Source organism: Populus alba, chromosome 10 (genome assembly GCF_005239225.2).
Source record: "Populus alba chromosome 10, ASM523922v2, whole genome shotgun sequence".
In the NCBI taxonomy this organism is placed as follows: domain Eukaryota; kingdom Viridiplantae; phylum Streptophyta; class Magnoliopsida; order Malpighiales; family Salicaceae; genus Populus; species Populus alba.
In genome coordinates, this window is record NC_133293.1 from 13,959,928 (window position 1) to 13,980,439 (window position 20,512).

The 20,512-nt window shown below is 35.5% G+C and overlaps 1 protein-coding gene and 1 long non-coding RNA gene across 5 annotated transcripts; one reads left to right on the top strand and one right to left on the bottom strand.

The window, feature by feature from the left end:
- The first annotated feature begins 5,040 nt into the window (after window positions 1-5,040).
- Window positions 5,041-7,043, top strand: LOC118047687 (zinc finger protein WIP6). The gene is made up of 2 exons (XM_035057041.2): window positions 5,041-5,547; window positions 5,775-7,043. The coding sequence occupies exons 1-2, from the start codon at window positions 5,161-5,163 to the stop codon at window positions 6,213-6,215; spliced, it is 828 nt and encodes a 275-aa protein (XP_034912932.1). The 5' UTR covers window positions 5,041-5,160; the 3' UTR covers window positions 6,216-7,043.
- A 5,413-nt stretch (window positions 7,044-12,456) lies between these two features.
- Window positions 12,457-16,332, bottom strand: LOC118047680 (uncharacterized). Of its 4 annotated transcripts, XR_012170931.1 has the most exons (10): window positions 16,131-16,332; window positions 15,824-16,038; window positions 15,230-15,526; window positions 14,652-14,822; window positions 14,395-14,536; window positions 14,053-14,132; window positions 13,468-13,563; window positions 13,176-13,363; window positions 12,859-12,907; window positions 12,457-12,663 (listed from the first exon to the last, which is right to left on the bottom strand). It is a non-coding gene; the product is annotated as an uncharacterized lncRNA (long non-coding RNA). The 4 variants fall into 4 exon arrangements; XR_004687347.2 differs by having other exon boundaries at window positions 12,859-13,363; XR_012170933.1 differs by having other exon boundaries at window positions 12,859-13,363; window positions 13,464-13,563.
- Between the last annotated feature and the right edge of the window lie 4,180 nt (window positions 16,333-20,512).

Genomic DNA, 20,512 nt, shown 5'->3' on the forward strand with positions numbered 1-20,512 from the left:
AAAGTGGTGGCTGGCGAGGGAGAGAGAGTCACGCCTTCCCTTCTACAGTTAACATTGCTCCATGTCTACGTACTGAAAATCATTATCATGCACTCTCACTTTTGCTGGGAGAAGGAGAGGGACAGATATAATGTTTATGCACCCCAGAAGAAAAGGCAGAGAGAAGTAGGGGAAAGGATCAGGAGCTCGGAAATCGAGCATTTTGGAGCAGAGAGAGAGAGAGAGAGACGAAGGAGTTCTTAGCAGTGTTGGTACGCTATTCAATGCATCTTTAATCTTCAATACCTCTCCTCCTCTGCCGGTTGTCTGTCTCCTTCGTTCCCAAACACGCCGAGACCAGCAGAAGTTTCAATTTCCTCCGCTACATGCGGTGATCTTTTAAAACCTTTTTCTTCTTTTTCGTTTTCTAGGATTGGTCTTTTAGATTACACGAGCCATGTTAGTGTGAATTCACTTTCAAAACCAATCCTCTCTCTCTCTTTTTAAAGGAAAGAACGCATTAACCAAAAATAAATATTCTTTTTAGAAAATTTTAAAGAGGCATCATTATATTTTGTTTTAGAGCATTTAGAAGAATAAATCCTTTTGAATTTTAATCCTGGAATTTAAACACAAGAAAATATATATATATATATATATATATATATATATATATATTATCTTCTTAACCATCAAATCCAACTATTTAAATTAAAATAATCTCTTTCTAAAACCATACATACAATGCAATTTCGAGAAAAAAAGCACGGTATTATCTTTAACCTCTTGAACAAATAATTACCATCATAACTTTTACTATAATGAGTTCCAAAGAACAAACTAAACAGCAGATGAATTAGTATTGCTACAATATATATAAATTCATATAAACTCAATTCATGTATTCGAGATAAACCAACCATAATTTTAAATATCTCAATTAAAATCATTTAGGATGTTATCCAGTTATAAGAACTTAAAACTAAAAAAATTGTTTTCTCTATGGTTTCAAATTCAAGTTTTGTAGTTGCTAATATGATGGTTACTAGAGGCTCATGATCGTTAATTTCAGGACCCGTGAAATTAGTCGAGGTGCGCGTAAGCTGACCCGGACACCCACATTAATAAATAAATAAACAAATCTCAATTAGCCATTCAAACTATTTTAATTTGCACAAACATTGTCTACACATGGAATAAACCAACCATAATTGTAAATATCTCAATTAGCCGTTCAAACATAACAGTATCAAATAATCACAGCTAACGGTTCTCAATGATCCCGGACAGAATTTTTCATTACAAAATCCAAGTCATTTAACTGTGAATTCCAATATCTTCCTAACAGGACACCATTGAAGATGCGGGTCTTGGGTTCTAAACGATCCAGTAATTTCGTTGATGCGATTTGGATCAAAACTTTTGGTGGGCTCTCTTGCTGGGCTCCAATACGATTTTTAGATTTTTTTCCGTGGATGCTATTGCACAGCAAATCATGCTGCGCTTTGCTTGTAAATCCTGGGTTGCGAGAACCATGAAGGGCTTCTCGTCCATCTGTTACCATTCCTCAACCACGGAAGCGGTGAAGGTGAGAACCATGAAAAAGAAGCAGAGTCACCACAAAGACTGCATCAACAAAATTTAGTTAGCCTCTCAAGAACTGAAGGGCTGGCTTTATATTTAAGCCACATTGTCAATCTTTTGAGCAATATTGCTTCCTTTACGGTGGCCTCTAAAGATGGATATCTGGATTCACTGGGTCCACAATCCATACTGAAGGTGGAGCAAAGAATGCAATTGGTCTAAAGGCTTTGCAAAAAAGAACTCAAAAGGGAAAGTTGAACGATTATTTTGCATGATTGAATTAGGAAATAGAACAAATAAACGTTACCAATCAGCAGTAGCTCGAATGGTTTTGCAGAAGGTTACAGGTGATGTTCTAAATACACACCTTCTCTGAACCTGGATTGGGTCACCATTTTCACTTGCTTTTCCTCACAAGCAATTTATGGAAGATGCACAAAACAGAGGCACTCTTAACGCTAAGTTTCAGCCAAAATCAAAGACTCTGGAAAGTGAAAAGAAAGCTGGCAGCAGGATCTGTCCCTGTGATATCCATGGTTACCCATCTGGAGTGAGAAAGTCTAAATATTCTCCCCCCCTTCTCATCATGGATGCAGAAGAACAGCGAAAAACCACAATCCACACCAGGCAATCCAAGTGAACGTTTTCTCACAAGCAGAACAAGATTTCTAAGTTTAATCTCAACCCACATCACATTCGGTGCTCCCTTTCCCAACTTCAGCTAGAGCTTGGATTCACTTGGTCCGCTTATATTGCTCTGAAGATGGATAGAATTAAAAATTGGCATTCCCGGTTGCAGTTCTGATTCTTTTGATGGATTCATTCCTCGGCCAGCAATGTAAATGTTTTTGGAAAATGAGAAACTTCTACCTATAACTTTCATTTTCTTCATTGCTTGATCTAGTTTAGAGGCTTCGGAACAGATGTAGTACTATTAAGCTTCTTTCGATAGACAATCACAACCTTCACACAAATTTCTCCATAGTAGTTTTATTTTAATCCAGTAACGTACCAATCATTCATTGTTTAATCAAGATTCAATCATAAAAGATCATATGTAAAGAATGGGTTCAAAACCTAATAGGCCCTAGGCCTAGGGTATCTTGGATAATCAACTTAATCGGTGTAACCTTGCCTCGTTCGCTCTGGATCAAATTCAAGACCCGTTCTGAATTTACCCTGTTCGGGATTATATGCATCAGGATCATAAAACCCTTCAACCAATCCATCAGATGCGAACACCACAGGCACGAACCCTTGTGCTAACTCTTCACCCCCTGGAAGTAATAACGATTAACCGAAATCTCCATTCTATCTTCTTCCAAAGAATCCCGGAACCAATCATGCAAAGGGGTGTTTTCCACCACCTTCACCACACGTCTATGTCCATTATAATATTATATCATAATTAATGTCCTTCACTCTTTGGGATTTCACACACTTCCTTGAAACCTATTTTTCAATGTCTTGATAAAGAGAACCTCCACATGCGACATCTAGAACTTGGAACCCTCTGCAAAATCCCAAGGTGTGTTTATTTCAAGGCAAAATTTTGGAATGTTTATCTATCAACAATTGCATCTAATCTAGAGCCTCTCAAGAATAGAACACAGAAGAAAGCCCCCAGCACAGTATAAGGCTTGGAATCCCAATAAGAATATAAACCTGCAAAGCAAACACTTCTAATTTGTACATGAAAAGCACACAGGCTCTAACCAATGTCCACACACAATCAAGAAAAGATCAAATGCAAACAAACGTGATTGACATGAAGATACTTTTCTTTTTCTTTTTTTCAAAGCTAAAACCAACACAGAGGACAACAACAAAAACATAGCTTAGAAAAAGAGATCAAAAGCAACAGAAGAAGGTCAACAAAGCAAAATCACAACCCGAATAGCAAGTAACAAACCAAAAAGAGACTGAAAAAACAGTCTGGATAAATCTAGAAAGGCAACTAACAAACATAGAGAGGACAACCAACCAGGGCCAACAATCCCTCCCAAGCCAAAACTCAAAGCCCTGAGAGAACCAAATCATAAAAGAACAAAGCATCAAAAAATCCAAAATGAAACAGATAATAAACAAAACAAAAGAGCCAGCGAAAGCAATGCAAAAGTGAAGACTGGAAATGTAAGAAATTAATCACCATAGTAGAACAACGCGGGACAAAGAAAGAAGAGAAATAGAGAGGCAGGATAATTTTTTATAAGAGTATAACCCCTAAGAAACAAAACAGTTATATAGTTTCTCGCAAACCCATTCTGATCCAATCCCAAAAAAGAGGAAAACAACAATCAAACCCTCCTACCACAAGTCTCCCAATCAACCACGCAAACAATTGACATGAAAAGCATAGAAACTACCAATGTAGACGGAGATTAATAAGCCAACCAAACCAGAAAAGAAACAGAGGCTTATCCGGCAACATTGCAACGAAACCAGAACAGGGAAAAGAGAGAAGAGGCAGCAGCAAACCAAAGAATCTCGCCAGAACAAACAGAATGTCAAATCCAACCAAAAACAATTTCCACTCTTCCAACGCACAGTAGAAGGCAAAGGACATGGCAAATGGGCGTGCATTTAATGCACAATCATGACACACCCACTAGCTGTAGAAGAAAAAGACCAACAACACCAGAGACACCGCAAATAAGGAGATACTTTTACGGCAACAAAGAACAACATCTTTAGACCCTAGCCATCGCGAGATTAAGCAAAAATTTTAGGAAACACACCGCTTAAATCCACAGTAAAAGTAGTCTAGATCCACTGTTTTCCTGATCGCTCTTCTCTCTCTCTCAGTTTTTTGTTAATGCACAGTTGCACCTTACAAGCGGGCCAATCTTTCACTGGATCTTACGTGGTAATATGTGATCTGTTCTTCGTTGGTTATAGTGTTTCCTAAATGGGATAATTGCATTGTTCATATGCCAAATCTTCATCTTTTCTCAATCGAGTTGAATTTTACGTTTTAAGCTTAAAAACAAATAAAATTAAGATATTCTATAAACTTGATGGATGAAATTGAATCTTACATGCCTCCTATTATTAAAGGAATTGAAAAAAACAGAGTGAAGAGAAAAGTTAGAATAATATTGGAAGTTTGACTGAACTAATTAAAACAAACTAAAAATTTCAAATAAAATAAGACAATACATAAACTTCATGAGACCATATTAAAATCTATCCAAAAATTTATCTCTAACATTACTTATGAGATTATCAGATCGTGCAGTATCACATGCATGCATCCAACACTTGTAATTTAAACCTTATGGAGTAATTTTCAATTTCTTTCTTCTATTTCTTTTTATAAAATAAATATAAATGAATAACTAATGAAATATTATTAATTATAGATTGAGTAACATAAAAAATTTATTATAATATTCCCTTTTTCTGATTTTTTTCAACACATATAAAACCTTAAAGTAAAACGGTTCCTTGCAAATCGACAGAATAAAAAACCCAAAATACCCACCTCTTTGCTTTCTATATTTGCCTTTCTTGTTCCAACTAATCCTCGCAACACAGAGCAAAAATCTCTCTCTCTCTCTCGCACCCCCTCCCTCGTCTAATCACCATCATATCGCCATGCAAACTCCCTCCTTCGCCTACATATCCTCTATTGAAAGTGCCTATATAGAAGCTGATGACCAAGAAGATGAGGAGTCCCTCTTTCTTTCTCTTAGCCCTCCTGGACAACAACACATTACTAGACACCCAAATCATCGCCGTTCTTCAATCCATCCTAGGAATATTCAAGAAAACCCTAGTAATTTTGAAAGTGGTGTAACAATAGCTCTCCATATTGGTCCTCCAACAGCCGGAGCTAGGACCAGCAACCACCCAGATAATCACATTGGCTCTCTAGTTGAAGGACAGTACTGGATTCCTTCCCCAGCTCAAATCCTTGTCGGCCCGACACAGTTCACTTGCTCTGTCTGCAATAAGACATTCAATAGATACAACAACATGCAGGTTTAATTCGTTATGATATGTTGACATGTTTCTCACTTATTGATTTAGTATCACATGCTTACATATATAGGTATATGTAGCTATAAATATATATATTATACCTTCCTCCTGTTGCAATTTCTTTTTCTGTTTTGTTGGGTCAATTTTTATTTTATTTTTTAAGATTGCATTCTGGTCTCATCATTTTGCTTCATTTCTACTACTTAATTTGCATTTTAATATATCAGATGCATATGTGGGGGCATGGATCACAATATCGAAAGGGACCCGATTCACTAAAAGGACCAAAACAAGCTTCTTCTACGCTAAGACTGCCATGTTATTGCTGCGCTGAAGGATGCAAGAACAACATAGAGCACCCAAGATCAAGGCCATTGAAGGACTTCAAGACTCTACAAACACATTACAAAAGAAAGCACGGTGCAAAACCATTTGGATGCCGAAAATGTGGCAAACCTTTTGCAGTTAGAGGAGACTGGAGGACACATGAGAAGAATTGTGGTAAGCTTTGGTTCTGCATATGCGGGTCTGATTTTAAGCATAAGAGGTCCCTTAAAGACCATGTACGTGCTTTTGGTGATGGCCATGCTGCGCATACCGTGGACATGTGTCATGATATTGATGAGGAAGAAGATCAAGAGGACGATATTAATAATATGGAAGATTAACATTATGATAATAGTAGATTAGCTGACAGTGAAGGTCTACATATATATATCTAGAATTATTTAGAGTTTTTTTTGGTAAGAATTTCCATAATTTGCCGGTCATGACTATTTTAGTGTATTGCTCATCCGTGGGAGAGAAAGAGTGGGAGAGAGAGGGGATGAGGACAAACAGTACAATGAAAGCGAGGAAGGCAGCATTTAATGTTAAAAGTGTTAGCTCGATTGTCTTATTAAAGAAGCCCTTTTTTTTTCCAAATTTTTTTATGCGAATAAAATAAAGAGAGAGAGAGGTCATCAGTCGTGGTCTGGCCAGAATCATCGAAGGTAGTCAAGTGAGTAAATTCAGTGGTGAGTGCAGAAAAGAGCAGACATGCAGACATGTACAGTAGTCACATATTCTACTATTCACAGCTTGGCATATGCCACAGATATGGCGTACTCTCTCTTTCTCTTCTCTGTCACAAATTCATACAACGCAGAGAGAAAGAGAGTGATATCGCATATGGGTTCAGTCCCTCCGAGCTTCGACTACCACTACAAACACTTTGATCGAGCCTCTTTTGTCAGTGAGAGAAAGAGAGTAACGAGGGACCACTGAATTTTACTGTTTTTGGGGTTTCACCCAAAGAGCTACCTTTTTTCCTTTTCAGATGAACCACAAACAGATCACCACGACGCATTTTTCAGGCCTCTGTTCTTGCCGCTTTTAACCCTAATGATGTGTCAATGCATGCCCTAGCTGCCTAGGCTTTTTGCACTATTCATCATCGTCAGTTTCTTTTGTCTGGACTTGTTATCCCTTTCTTTATGTTTAAATTATTCCCTTATGTTTTGTCTCAAATCTTTCATCCATGCATGCATGGGTTATTATGTGTGTGTGTGTGTATATTTTTTTTTTTTTTGGGTTTTTTTTTAAATTAATTTTTTTATATTATTTTAATATAATAATGTTCAAAATAACTTTTAAAAAAAATAATAAAAATATTATTTTAATATATTTAAAAAAACACTTTAAAAATCAACATCAACATAACTAGGGGTGTTCACGGTTCGGTTCGGTTTAGACCCAAAAAACAACCGAACCGAATTACAGTATTCTTGTTAAAAATTAACCGAACCGAACCGGAAATGGGTTCAAACTAAACTGGTCCGGTCCGGTTAAATCCGGTTTTTTGAGGGAAAAATCCGGTTTAGAAGTTGATTTTTTGCCCACCTTAGAGTTTTTTTTTTTTACCCTAATGACAACAATGAATCTTGACCAAGAGAGCACCACACATTACAAAGAAATGAAAGCGAGCACCTCTGGGCATGTATGGTTAGTAATTGACAGCCTCATCAAATGTTCAAAGTTTTTTGCAGCATGTTCAGCATCTGGAAGGACGCTTCCAGATGCCACTCAAGATTGGTCACAACATTTATTTCTTGACCAAGAACCAGTGTGTTTTGGTCCCCATTCCATCATTACAAGGAAACCAGATGAAGCACAGCAGTAAATGAGCAAATCCCACCACCAAACTCACCGAATCGGTTCCCATTATAAATCCTACTCTGATAAAGGCAACTTGGTTGATATATGCAAAATTATTTCACCGACGGAGAAAAACTTGGTTGCCATTTCTCAGGTGGAGTTGAAGGTTCATTCTTCTTGCCATGAAAACAAATGAAGAAGAACTGAAGGGGAAAAGGAAATGGTTAGAAACAAATGAAGGGGGCAAGAGGCAGAGAGGATGAAAACTGAAGGGGAAAAGGAAGAAGAAGTGTGGGCGGCGGCTTCAAAAGAAAATTGTAATGTCATTTAGGTTAGGTTTACTGTACTATTTATACTATTTTGTTTTTTACTTTATTTTATGAGTGGACCGGTTCGGTTCACCGGTTTTAGTGGCAAACCGAAACCGAACCGAACCGGAAAGATTTCTGGTTTTAGCAATCGGTTTAATCAATTTTTCATCTCGGTTCGGTTTTTTCAGTTAATTTTCCATCGGTTTTTTCGGTTTTTTCGGTTACTCGGTTTTTTTGAACACCCCTAAACATAACTAGCAAACTTTCATAAAGATATTAGACTATTTTTTATTTGATTTTGTGAACTTTATTTTTTTAATCAAAATACCACTCCTCATCAATTGACAGCAAGGTTCCTCCATGTCTTAACAAAAATATGAACACGCATGACATATATTTGTATCTTAATTAATTAGATTTTAGATTTATTTTTTAAAAATTACTAGTTTGAGTTTTATAAATCTCGGAGTAACTAGAGATTTATATGGTCATTAATTTCAGAATTTATAGGATTATTCAAGGTATACACAAGTTAATCTAAACACCTACATTAATCTAAAAAAAACAACTACCCTCATTTTAATTCTTCTTCTTCGATTTATACATATTGAGTATCATATTTTTATTTATTTTTTTGACGGTAAAGCCTATATCCATGCATTGCATAGTTTCTATAAATTAAAATAGATAAATACCATGTCAATAAAATATTATAGACCAAACTATCAAGTATAAACTAAAAAGGAAAAAAACATTAATCTGCATGTATATGTTAAAAAAACTTTAAAATTGAAGTTATCACATGAGCAAAGATTTAAAAATAATTTTATATTAACTTTAACACTCGTATTTCAATAGAAATTTTTTAAGCTTAAAATTTATACAACCCCACCATTAAACTTAAATTGAAAGTTAAAAAATAATCTCAATAAAAAAAGTTAAGCAAGCTAAATGAATTAACTCTAACAATACATAAGTAAATCTCTTTTGTGTCCATCACTCCACAAATAACGTCCACTTTATAGATTTTTTGCATGAATACAATCCATATTTATCAAAATTAATGAATTAGAAAGAGCAGATTAATTACAGACGCCATTAATAATCAAGAGATCGAAAGCCACTGAAGAAATTGGCCACGGAGCTATAGGAAAACCAAACCCTGACAACAGCCTTAAGAAAATACCATTAATAAAAAAAGAAATTGGTGTCACCCGAAGTCAACAGCAAAATACTCCATTGGACGCACGAAAACTCACTTCAATACAGTAACAGTAACTAAATTGCTGAGAGCCTGAGACCGTCTCGCAAGCCAGTAAAACCCATGTCCAGAAATCATAATAACAATACAGGCTTGACTGAAAGACAGTAGAACACGAGCATCCCTAGGAGAATTATCTGCAATACATATCAAACAAACTCTTATGTTATGAATATCTATTAAATAATATTTTCAAGAGATATATACTGATATTATATAATAGCAATTAATGCATGGATGTGGCCACATCATTCTGGTTTCAGGTATTATGAAACGTATCCAATTCATTGAAAGCTGAACTTCGAGCAACAAGGCTGGAGGTGCTTGTCTTCAATTATAGTGTAGGTGAGAGCGAAATTTCCTACAACAATGGTAGTTTCGATGGTGAATTTGCGATTGGATTGTTTTCTTTTCTTTTAGTTTTTTTTTAATTAATTGAGACCACAGGCCCGGGGAATCCTTGGGACACATGCAAGTCGTGTTGGATAAAACTCAACATATCCATCGGTTGACATTTCGACCAAGAAAAGGTTGGGGACAAAAATCAGACTTCAAAAATAAGGTTAGAGACCGAGTTTTTTTTTCACACAGAAAATAGGTTAGTTTTTACTGATTAGCCTTTCTGTAAGGACTGAACTTTCCTTAAATCCGAACAACATGACATGACATATCATGCTAGGTAAATTTAGACTATATATTGGTTTGTATTTAAATATACTGTACATAATTGCAGGCTACTAGACCTCTCTCTCTCTCTCTCTCTCTCTCTCTCTCTCTCTCTCTCTCTCGCTCTCTCTGTGTATGTATATATATATATATATATATAGAGAGAGAGAGAGAGAGAGAGAGAGAGTTGCATGTGATGGACATATCGAGTTTGGTTGCATCTATCCGTGTATCTTCCTAGGAAAGTTTTACTGAGTATTAATAGTATCTTTATGAAATCATCCATCCATCTATCCATCTATAGACAGCATTATGAGTATCGTTCTCAACGTCCCATAGGATACTACTGTTGGGTTTTATTTTATTTATTTTTTATACTACTGTTGGGTTTTATCGTTCTCAACGTCCTAGGAATCTCTCTTTCCTATTATTTTTTTTTCTTTTATATCATTTGTAACAGGAACATTTTATTTTCCTATAAGGCCAATTAATTTTTCAAGAGTCATCTTTTAAATAATCATTTTTTGATCAATACACTTAATTTTTATATAACAAAAAAAAAAACATGAGGATCTACATATTTTTTAAAAAAATTTTGAGCTGGAGTTTTTTTTTTAAGAAATCAAAGGCATGATGTTAATCCAATGATAGATGAGTGAAACTTATATCTATACTCAGTATCTTTAAACTTGGTAGAATATCAAACCAAATGATATAGGTTTAGTTCGCTTCCAAGCCCAACGTTGTTGGGCATGGTTAAGAGTAGAGCTCAAGTGGGTAGAGGTCCAGCGAGTTGCTAAATTTAATGTCATTGAGTTTAGTTACATGCTAAGCCCAAACAAACATAGATTTGGTGAGCTATCAAACTCAACATTCTTGGATTCAGCTAAACACTGAGCACAAGCGAACATTGATTTGATGACGTCCTTGAGTTCAACTATATGTTGAGCACAAGGAAACATGAATTTGACAAATTGTCAGGCCCACCGCTAATACTAGGACTTTTCACAAGTACTCACTATTAGTGACCTTAAATTATCAGGCACCAGTTATCTTTGCAAGAAAAAAATAAATCAAATTACTAGAATCAAAAGATTAATTAATTATCCAACATATCGACTTTTCTACTAAACTAGTAATTTTTTAGAAAGACATGATTTTTTTTTAACTACAATAGTACTCCCCACAGTAGCGATGTTTTTGTATTGTTCAATCAATAAATCTAGTATTAACAAAGTGTTGATTTAGTAGTTAAAGCATCTTTATATCCCTACAATAGTGAGAACATAAAGTTTGATTTTCAGAAAACGTATTTGTTGAGAGGAACAACTTGAACTTTAAATAAGACTAAATTATTTTTTAAAAAGGTGTGAAGATATCTTAGATAAAAAAAAAAATCAATCAATCAAGCTGAAGTCGATTTTTGCTTCACCCATGTCTACTTCAAAATATCTAAATTCATTTTGTTTTTATGTTTGATTTGCTCAAATTGAGTCAGATAGAGAACTTTCTCCACGTGGCGTGAGTACCACCGGGCACTTGATCCAATATGATTTTAATAAAAATTCGATTATATCAAGAACCACGTAGATGAAAAACTTATAGATGATTAAGTCTAATAATTAGTTGATTTAAAATTGAAACAAATAAAAGGTTATGTAATCCTTTTATAGTTCAGGTAAAGTTACAAGAACTTTTTAAATGGTTTCTGTGATTTGAAAAAATATTAGGAAACTGTTGTTAATTACCTAAAAAGACAAGAGAGGCAACCCCTCCCCTCTTTCTGTGACATTGCTGTGCTGAGGGTTGCAAGAACAACATAGAACACCGGAGATCAAGGCCATTTAAGGATTTCAGGACTCTATAGACACATTACAAACGGAAGCATTGTGCAAAGCTCTTGTAGCTGGATGAGACTGGAGGACATGTGAAGAACTGTACTGGTAAGCTTTGGTTTTGCACATGTAAGTCTGATTTTAAGCAAAAAAGATTCTTAAAGACCATTTGCACGCTTTTGGAGATGGTCATGCTCCACATATTGTGGAGATGAAAGAGTGGTCTGCACTTGCTTGAAAGAATTGTGGTTATTCATAATCAAAAGTTTAGACTTTTTTTTCATTTCTTGAATTTGAAACATAATCGAAATCTCTTAGTATCCTCCAACATTTTGTGGGATCCCGAAGTTACCCTTTCTCAAGTAATTTTACAAAAATCAGGGTTGGTTTTTCATTCAATAAAATTATCATTATAAAACAAGTGAAACATTTAAATATACAAGCAAATTACAAATACTATAAACAAATTTCAATAGATTAACTTAAAATAAAAATGGGTTAAAACATAAATAAATGAGTTTGTTTATTTGGTGGATTGAAAAAAAGAAACCAGGAAAGGAAAGCTTAGATCTTTGGAGAGTTGTTGTGCCGGCACCAGCGGGTTGCGATGGATGGATTTGTGGAGGTTGTGGTGGTGACTGTCGGGGGGTTAGGGAGAGGGTTTTGGTTTGAAATTTACGAGAAAAATGAGTTGTTGAGAGCCACAACTGGATTTTCATTTCTCTTAAAATCATCAACATAATCTTCGTCAGTGATTTGACATATCGAGAGATTGGCATAGACTATAGAGAGATTGTTAACATGTTTTTTATTTTTCAGATGCAGTTAGGCTTATTTATAGCAGAAACCCGCGGCTCGCTCCTGCTTGGCTGGTTTGGGAGCCCATCCACTTACAATTAACAAAAACCTATAAAAAAAAAGGCTAAATGAGTCATCGCCTACTCTTTTCTGTTTTTTATTATAGGAGAATGATGATAAAAGACCTGCTTCGATGGAAGAATTAAGAGAGATCGAAGGTGGAGAGCATGGACTAAAAACTAAAGCAAGGATTACAGGATAGAGTTGTCAAATAAAGCCAGGCAACTCCAGAATATGAACTCACCAATGGTAAAATGCTTCACCTTCAACCATGGCACCAGGTCCGTCATTGCCTGTCAGACAATTAGAATAGATTTAGCGGATCTCTTAGGATGAAAATTCAACAGCATGCGAAAAAGATCATCAACTAAACTACGAGGAAGCTTTGCAGACGGAAAATTCAGTTCATCTGTGAATTATACAAATATGATGCATTTGGAGGATTCCATCTGTAAATCCTTGAATAATAAATAATAGGTCAATGAATTTTTTTAAAACATTGGAAAAATTAAAATGGATTAACAATAGGGGAAAAGAAACAAAAAAGGGAGAATAATGGACCCAAATAGTTCAGATCGAGGCTTAGTTGAATTCATTTGAATTTGTAGCTTGATATTCAACCAGTAACAGAGCTGAGAGAAATTAGTCCAGAACCGGCTCATAAAGCAAGGATGATAGACTGCTGCTGCTGCCCATGACTCTCATAGCCTCTTGAGTTATTGGTTCAATGCTCAGTGCAGAGGTAAATACTGAACCGTATACAAAAAATTCCATCTTTAACTCCTTGGAACTTAAAAAAAAAAAAAAAGAAGAAGAGTAAAACAACAAGATGTTGTTGTCAAGAGATACTTGCGATTGTGTAAAATTAATGGTTCAGAATGAAACAGTCCCTACACCATGCCCGACAAAATGCTCCACGACGCCAAAACCATATTTTTCAGCATGCTCACTGAGACAATAATGCAAGCATAGTGTTATAAAAGGTTTCAGCCACCATGAAATAACAAATATACAACAACGAATTTTTTTATCCTAACCTCCTATGGGATTGGTGACAAATAAGTTAAGTTCAAGTGGTATTTTAGCAAATACATCTACGCAAAATCTGTTCTTATACCATTAATGATTGATAAAAATAGCATTGATGAAAGAAATTGATCAGCCAGTAACTTCACAACTTTTGAGTTTTTCATAAATCTCCATACAGCTTCCATCTTCTATCCGAATAAACCCATTACAGTTGATCAGTCTGAACCCAGCCATAACACTCGGTAACAAACCGTCCAATCCAAAGAAAAGTAGATTTAGGTATTGCTGTTTTATTTGAGTATCAAACTGTGAGAATGAACATCCCACCATGACTCTGATGTAGTACCACAGCCACAATAAAATTGTTCTCTTCTGAATCCAACAAAAATACGAAAAGGAGAAATAATACCTAATTCTCTTTCCAATTTTCTTGAAACTAGCACCATCTTTGCAAACATCTATCCCTCTTTCCAAACATTCCTCAGTTCCCTGCAGCAAGGGGTATAAAAGATGCCTGAATAACATTTCCAGCGAATGCAAAACAGGAAGAAAAAAAAAAGATATATCTATTATAGCATCTCCATAAAGGGATGTGCAAACTTCTTTGACAGAAATGGCAAAGCAAGAATCAGTTGTCAATGTCCAACTTTAAAGACTTAATAAAGATAGTCAAATAACCAAAATCACAATTTGCAAAGCTATCGACAAAGAGAAATAGCTGATATTCTTACTTTTACAAAATATAATTTACCTTCACAAGACGCTTAATTCCATCGCTGACATTCCCACAGAAATGTTTTTGAAGTGTCTCCATGACAAAGAACCAACCTAATTGATGATAAAATAATGAACCAGGAACTTACATTTAAGTTCTAAAATGATGAATCAGGAACCTGCATTTAAGAAGGCAGTCACATCAATGTAATGTTTATCATGTCATCATCCTGCACAGAGACAATTATTTAGCAACGATCTATATGCATGTCATACAAGCAGCAACAAACAGACCTGTAGCTGACGGGAGTTAGGTATTCCATGACACATGCTCTCATTAACTGATGTGCACAGTCTATTTTGGAATCCTCCATAACCAAGAGGTGAAGGATAAGCACCAGTATCACCATCATCGATGATCATTTGGCACACTGCTTTGTCAATCTCGTTTGTTGTAACTGACGGCTGATAGAGATGTACAAACAAGCAAAGGCCATATCAAAACCATAGAATCTTACAAATCTCAGGTATCACTAAGAATAAACAGACCCAAAAGATAAAAATATATGTATATATATCTACTATGACAAAAATAAAATAAAATCCTCCAAAATTAGATAAAAAAGGAACCATTTCTTAAAGAAATGTCAGGGGAAAATGAGAGCTTTTATTTCCCTGTTCCAGTTCTATTATACCTTAAGAGCATAAAGCAAGAGAACAATCCATTTCAATGCATGGAAGTTAGAGAATTTCTGTTCACAGGAACAACAAAACTTCGAAAGTGTTCAAGGGAGAGCAAGTGGAAAGATTAAAATACCTGCCTGCCCTAAATAAGATAACTACACTATGTTATCCGAGGATCGAAATCCTACCTCTTAAAAGCCTTTATGAGTACATTTCTTCCCAGAAGCAAAAATTAAATTTGGAATGCAAAAGTGTTTTCATTGCTGAGCAGGCATAAAGTCATTTGCGATAAATTCCCATCAAAGCATGCTCATTCATAACACCTAGAAAACAAGTCAATTGACAGCTGGCCACACCAGTCAAGCAAACGCTTTGACTATTCCATGACAGTTGAAGAAATTTGTTATCATGAATTGATGGATAGAAATTTGCTTTCCAGAAAATGATTCGTCCAGCGTGACAAGCATATGAAAGCTGGAAACACCCTGCAGTCGACACAATGCATCAGAAATGCTAACAGATAAAATTTTGAATTCAGAAAAATCAACTAAAATTCTAAATGTATTAAGAAATGGGACATTTTGATCTAACACCAAAATTCACCATGCAAGCATAGTGACGACAAACCTAAGAAACTCTAGCCTTGCATCATAGAAAATGTTAACTAGCATAAAAAATGGATCCCATCCCACGTGAATCTATTTAACATTGTATAACTAAATAACAAAACATAGACTTAAACATTACTAGACAAGTCATCTAGTAGATAGTCTTAAATTTACCAGCATTCTCCAAAACGTGAGCAGCGAGCTCGCAAGCAGCCCTCATTTTAACAATCCATTCAGAGTCATGAATCTGATGCTCACTTGAAATCTCTGGCAACTCATTTGATGGAGGCTTTGGAAAATCACCAGGCACTGACAACCGTGGCGATACGCTTCCTCACCTCAATGGCGGCCTTTTTCTAAACTTAGTCGTCTTCTGAAGCTCTTGTTCTCTACGGAAATTAAATAAAACACAGCAAAACCAATCAAGAAAGCAGGCAAATAATCTTAACACAGTTAACACTTCAAATTCTAAATGGTGTACCTCCTGGTTCTCATGGCCTCTTCTAGAGGTGATACTCTCTTTGAGAACACGACGAGTCGTGTGAGAGTTTGTGCATTTTGTTTAGTGATTTGAAAAGGTATTTAGAAGGAGTACATCTTTGTAGAGTGAACTTAGTACAAATGAATCAAAGTTTGAGAATTTTACCGGTTGGGGGAGAAAAGGAAAGAGCCCCCCCCCCCCCCCCCCCGGGGCCCTGAAAAGAGTTGGGTTTGACCAAGATGATGAGGAGGGGGAGGGGGGAGAGAGTGGAGCTGGGTTATGGGTTAATGGGTCAGATGGTTGGTCCTTTAACCCATTTTGATATGGTCTGATCCAGTATTGGGTCTTTCGTTATTAAGCCCATATGTGCGATATTTGGATACCTTCAACCATCAAAATCTGGGCCAAGTTAAAGATAATGGGTTGAAGCCCAGATGTGTCTGCATTTAGATAGTTTTTTTTTTTTTTTTTTTCATCACGAGGTCAGCTGTACTTTCGCCTCCTGCCTCTGAATTGCTAGATTGAAGTTCAAGGTTCCAGAATTTGAATCCGATAACTACAACCAGGAATCTGAAGTCTTAACCACCGAGTCCCTTAGGACCTTCCTTTCCCATTTTTTGATAGAGAATGTGTCGATAGCAAATTCAAAGAAATTTCACTCAGTAGCATTCGATATTAGATGACAAGTGTAGTTTCATTGAGTTTTCTTCTCTCTTTTTTGTAGGTGCAAGTTTTGTGCAGTTTACTTCACTAACCGCACCGGTTCAGGCCAACAAAAGGAGAAATATTTATTTTTGAATTGTTCGGGCATGATATAAAAGAAATTTCTCGAACGATTTCTATGCTATGATAGAAACGCAAGTATAGAAAATGTGCTTGTAATTTATGTCTGTAAACAAACTAGCGTGTTTGATATCGTGGTAGCTTTTGTAGTTGTGGTGTGAAAAAAACAGTTTAATAAAAAGTATTTTTTATGAAGTTGATTAAAAACAAATTGGTGTTTGTTTAAAACTGCGGTTGAAGTTGTGGTGTTAAAAAAAACAGTTTCTTGTGTTTGGTTAAAAACACTGTGGTTATAATTGTGGTTAAAAAAAACACAGTTTTGTGTTTGGTAAAACTGTGGTTAAAAAAAAATATTTTTTGTGTTTGGTTAATAAACTTTGTATTTTATATTTGATTTGAATTAATTAAAAGAACATATATAAACACATATATATAATTCCAAAACATATGTGTTTTGTAATTATGATTATATAACAAAATGCAAAATCCTTACACATTAATGTACTCCTTTATTGTTCCATCAAACTATTTACAGTTTCATCACGTACAAAATCCATACGTGAAGGCCTCTGTGAGCCTTGAACGGCCGAAGCATGAACAATATCAGGTAAAAAGTCATCTGGAATTAAATTGGGGTTGCGATCATACTCAGAAAACACTGCATCATCTTGCGATCTAATAGTTTCACCTAAATTCAGGGGTGCAGTTACAATTTAACTAGGGACTTAATTACAAAACTTTTCAAACTTCAAGGGCCAAAATGAAAATAGCCATTTAACACTAAAAACATCGTCGTCCCATTACCGTTCATCTTCCTCCCGATTGAAATGGATGCCCACCGCTGCTCCCACCATTACACCTGCAATTAACACATTTTATGGCTGGAAGAAACGACATTGTTCTCTAGCTATAAAAGATAGAGAACGATTGCTCGCTAAAAGGGGGGAAAAGCTTAAAAAAACAGATGAAAAGGACGGGGAAAGAAAAACAGAACCAGGGCTTCGACAAACAAGCCTAACATAGAGACGAAAACGAGAAAACACAAAGGAGAGAGCTTCCTTTCAACCAACAGCACATCATGCCTTTATTACCATCTTCTTTGTCCTGAGCAGGGGGGAGCCGAGAGAAACCAAGGTAGAAAAATTTCGTTTTCCTGTTTCTTCTCAAAGAAATAGAGGCCGTCCTCTGGCTTTATAAAAGCTAGAGAAGACCACGGAGGAAAAGGGACCATTGCCTTCTCCATCTCCAGCACCAGAGATGAAAAACAAAGACATGGGATGGAAAGCTGAGAGAGAACAGAGAGCAAAAGAAAGGGATACAACCATTCACAAAATAACAAGAACGAAGAAGAAAGAAGGAGAAAAGTGTTCAGCAAGCTAGTCTTCCCTTACGTTTTCTTTTTCAAAGTTACTAAGTAAGTAAACTTTTTGTTCTCTGCATTTAGTTTTATGAAACCACATGAAAGATCTACAACAACTGCTTTCAGTGAAATTTTAGGTTTGTTATTACCATTGGAAAATTGGGTTATTGCAAATTGATGAGGGACATAGAGAACAGTTGGGAAAGCAATTGTAAATTGTTGGTGATAAAAGAGAGCGGAAACGCATGAAAAGCAAAAGATAATTGTTTTTTTATTTTTTGCAATTGAAACACAGTTTCTAATGGAACCCACGTAAAAATAAATTGTGGTTCATAGTTAACCAAATAAATATTTTACTGTTTTTTTCTAAACCATAGCCACACCAGCATTGCGAAACACCATCTAAGTCCATGTCTCAACTTTCGTTGGCCTCTTAAGACAAAGTCTTGGGATTGATTGTAGAAATTAATGAGTACAGCTACGTGCCAAAAAAAAAAACCAACAATTCCGAGACTAAAATATTTGAGATTCCCAGTCAATTATGGCAAGATTATTTTTTAAGACATATTTCAACAGCCATGTGTAAATTAGCCAAAAAGAATTTGAAGTTTTCAACTGAATTTAATGATGACAAGACAGTCACGAATATTTGGCTTTCCATGTCCATATCTGAAAGAAAAGTAGAAGAAGAAAAACGAATCCGTCGGGCATGGAAGGAAAACTATGGCTGTCCCTGATATCCAGAATGGTTGAATGCCACTTTATTAAAGTTGATTTCCATTGTGAAGCCACAAATTAAGCTCAGTGCAAGTGGTAAGGGGGGGCTTGCCCTACCCTCTAAGAAAATGGCGGGAAAATACTAATCCTGCCAGAGGAAACTGCAAGCAGATTAGCATGATCTTTAGCTGTAAGAAGACTTGGGATCAAATCTGACTAGTATCTTCGAAATTCTTGATTAAGTTATGCAAATGTCAATGATCTTGCGTGGTTCAGAGGGTGTTTCGCATAAAAGTACAGTATCCCATTTATTTCTTTTAAAAATCCCATCTTTGACTACAATATTGTTGTTGACATTACTCGTGATTTGACATTTTTCAATACATTAGCAATGTCAAAGCTCTGCTTTAATTACAGAGACCTTAACAAATCACTGGGCTGGGCCAATCTTGAGGTGTTTAAGTTGCCATCTTCGAACAAATATTAATATGCCAAAATCAGGGTAAAGGTTGGGATTTGAAAAGAATTATACATTCAACAAGCCACGCAATTTGTCACCCTTGTTCTGTCTAAATGCCACATCCTGTATCCGCCTGGTGAGAGGGAAGATCTTGAATGTACAGATCATGCACAAGAATCCAATTACTGCTAGCATTTTTAGATCATGAATCTGGGTTACAAATAAAAATTTGAGTTTTTTTAATTTTAAATTAATATTTTTATTATTATTTTAATACAGTGATGTTAAAAATAAAAACAAATAAAATATTATTTTAATGTATTTACAATAAAAAAATATCTCGAAAAACAATATCCATCACACTTTTAAATAAACTATAAATTAAATTGGCTTAATTATATTTGATTTTTGAAATATCCCATTGTAATGAATTTCATCCAGTCGAATATCATCAGAATAGCGTTTTCTGAAATTGTGAACCAGAATTTTTTAACTATATGGTTTTCAGAGTTTTGATTCATGACATTTTTTTTTATTTGTCTTTATGAGGGGGGGAAATCAAAAACACACAAGAAACCATAATAATATAGGAAACCACACAAAGCAGGCTCAACGAACTTGAAAGTAGAGCTGCAAATTAATCATGTTTGAAACAAAATAAAACATCACCCTCAAAATCTCCGCAATGCTTCCAGAAAAGCATATGTTTCACAAGAAAAGGTTTTGCCGCTCGCCAGCTTAGTTGTCCTTCTGGAAAATAAAGGATGAGTTGTCTTCTACTTGTTCCACAAATCTCCATCATTTTTTTGTGCCACAAAGGCAGGCTGGGAGCGTGTGTGAACATGTAATGAGATTAGGGGTAAAGTGCAACACTTTTTAATTTCGACAGGATGCGATAATGATAAATCAGCCAATTAGCCTGAGATTTTTTGAGGATAAAGGTGATATCCACACCTGTTCTCTCTCTCATGTCTCCTGAAGCATATATATATATATATATATATATATATATATATAAAAGGCAATGTGAACAGAAACAGATTTACAGTTATCCATTTTCTT

Coding starts and splice junctions, on each gene's coding strand:
- LOC118047687 (XM_035057041.2), top strand. CDS start 5,161: ATGCAAACTCCCTCCTTCGCCTACATATCCTCTATTGAAAGTGCCTAT. Junction 5,548..5,774: donor ATAGATACAACAACATGCAG/GTTTAATTCGTT, acceptor TTAATATATCAG/ATGCATATGTGGGGGCATGG.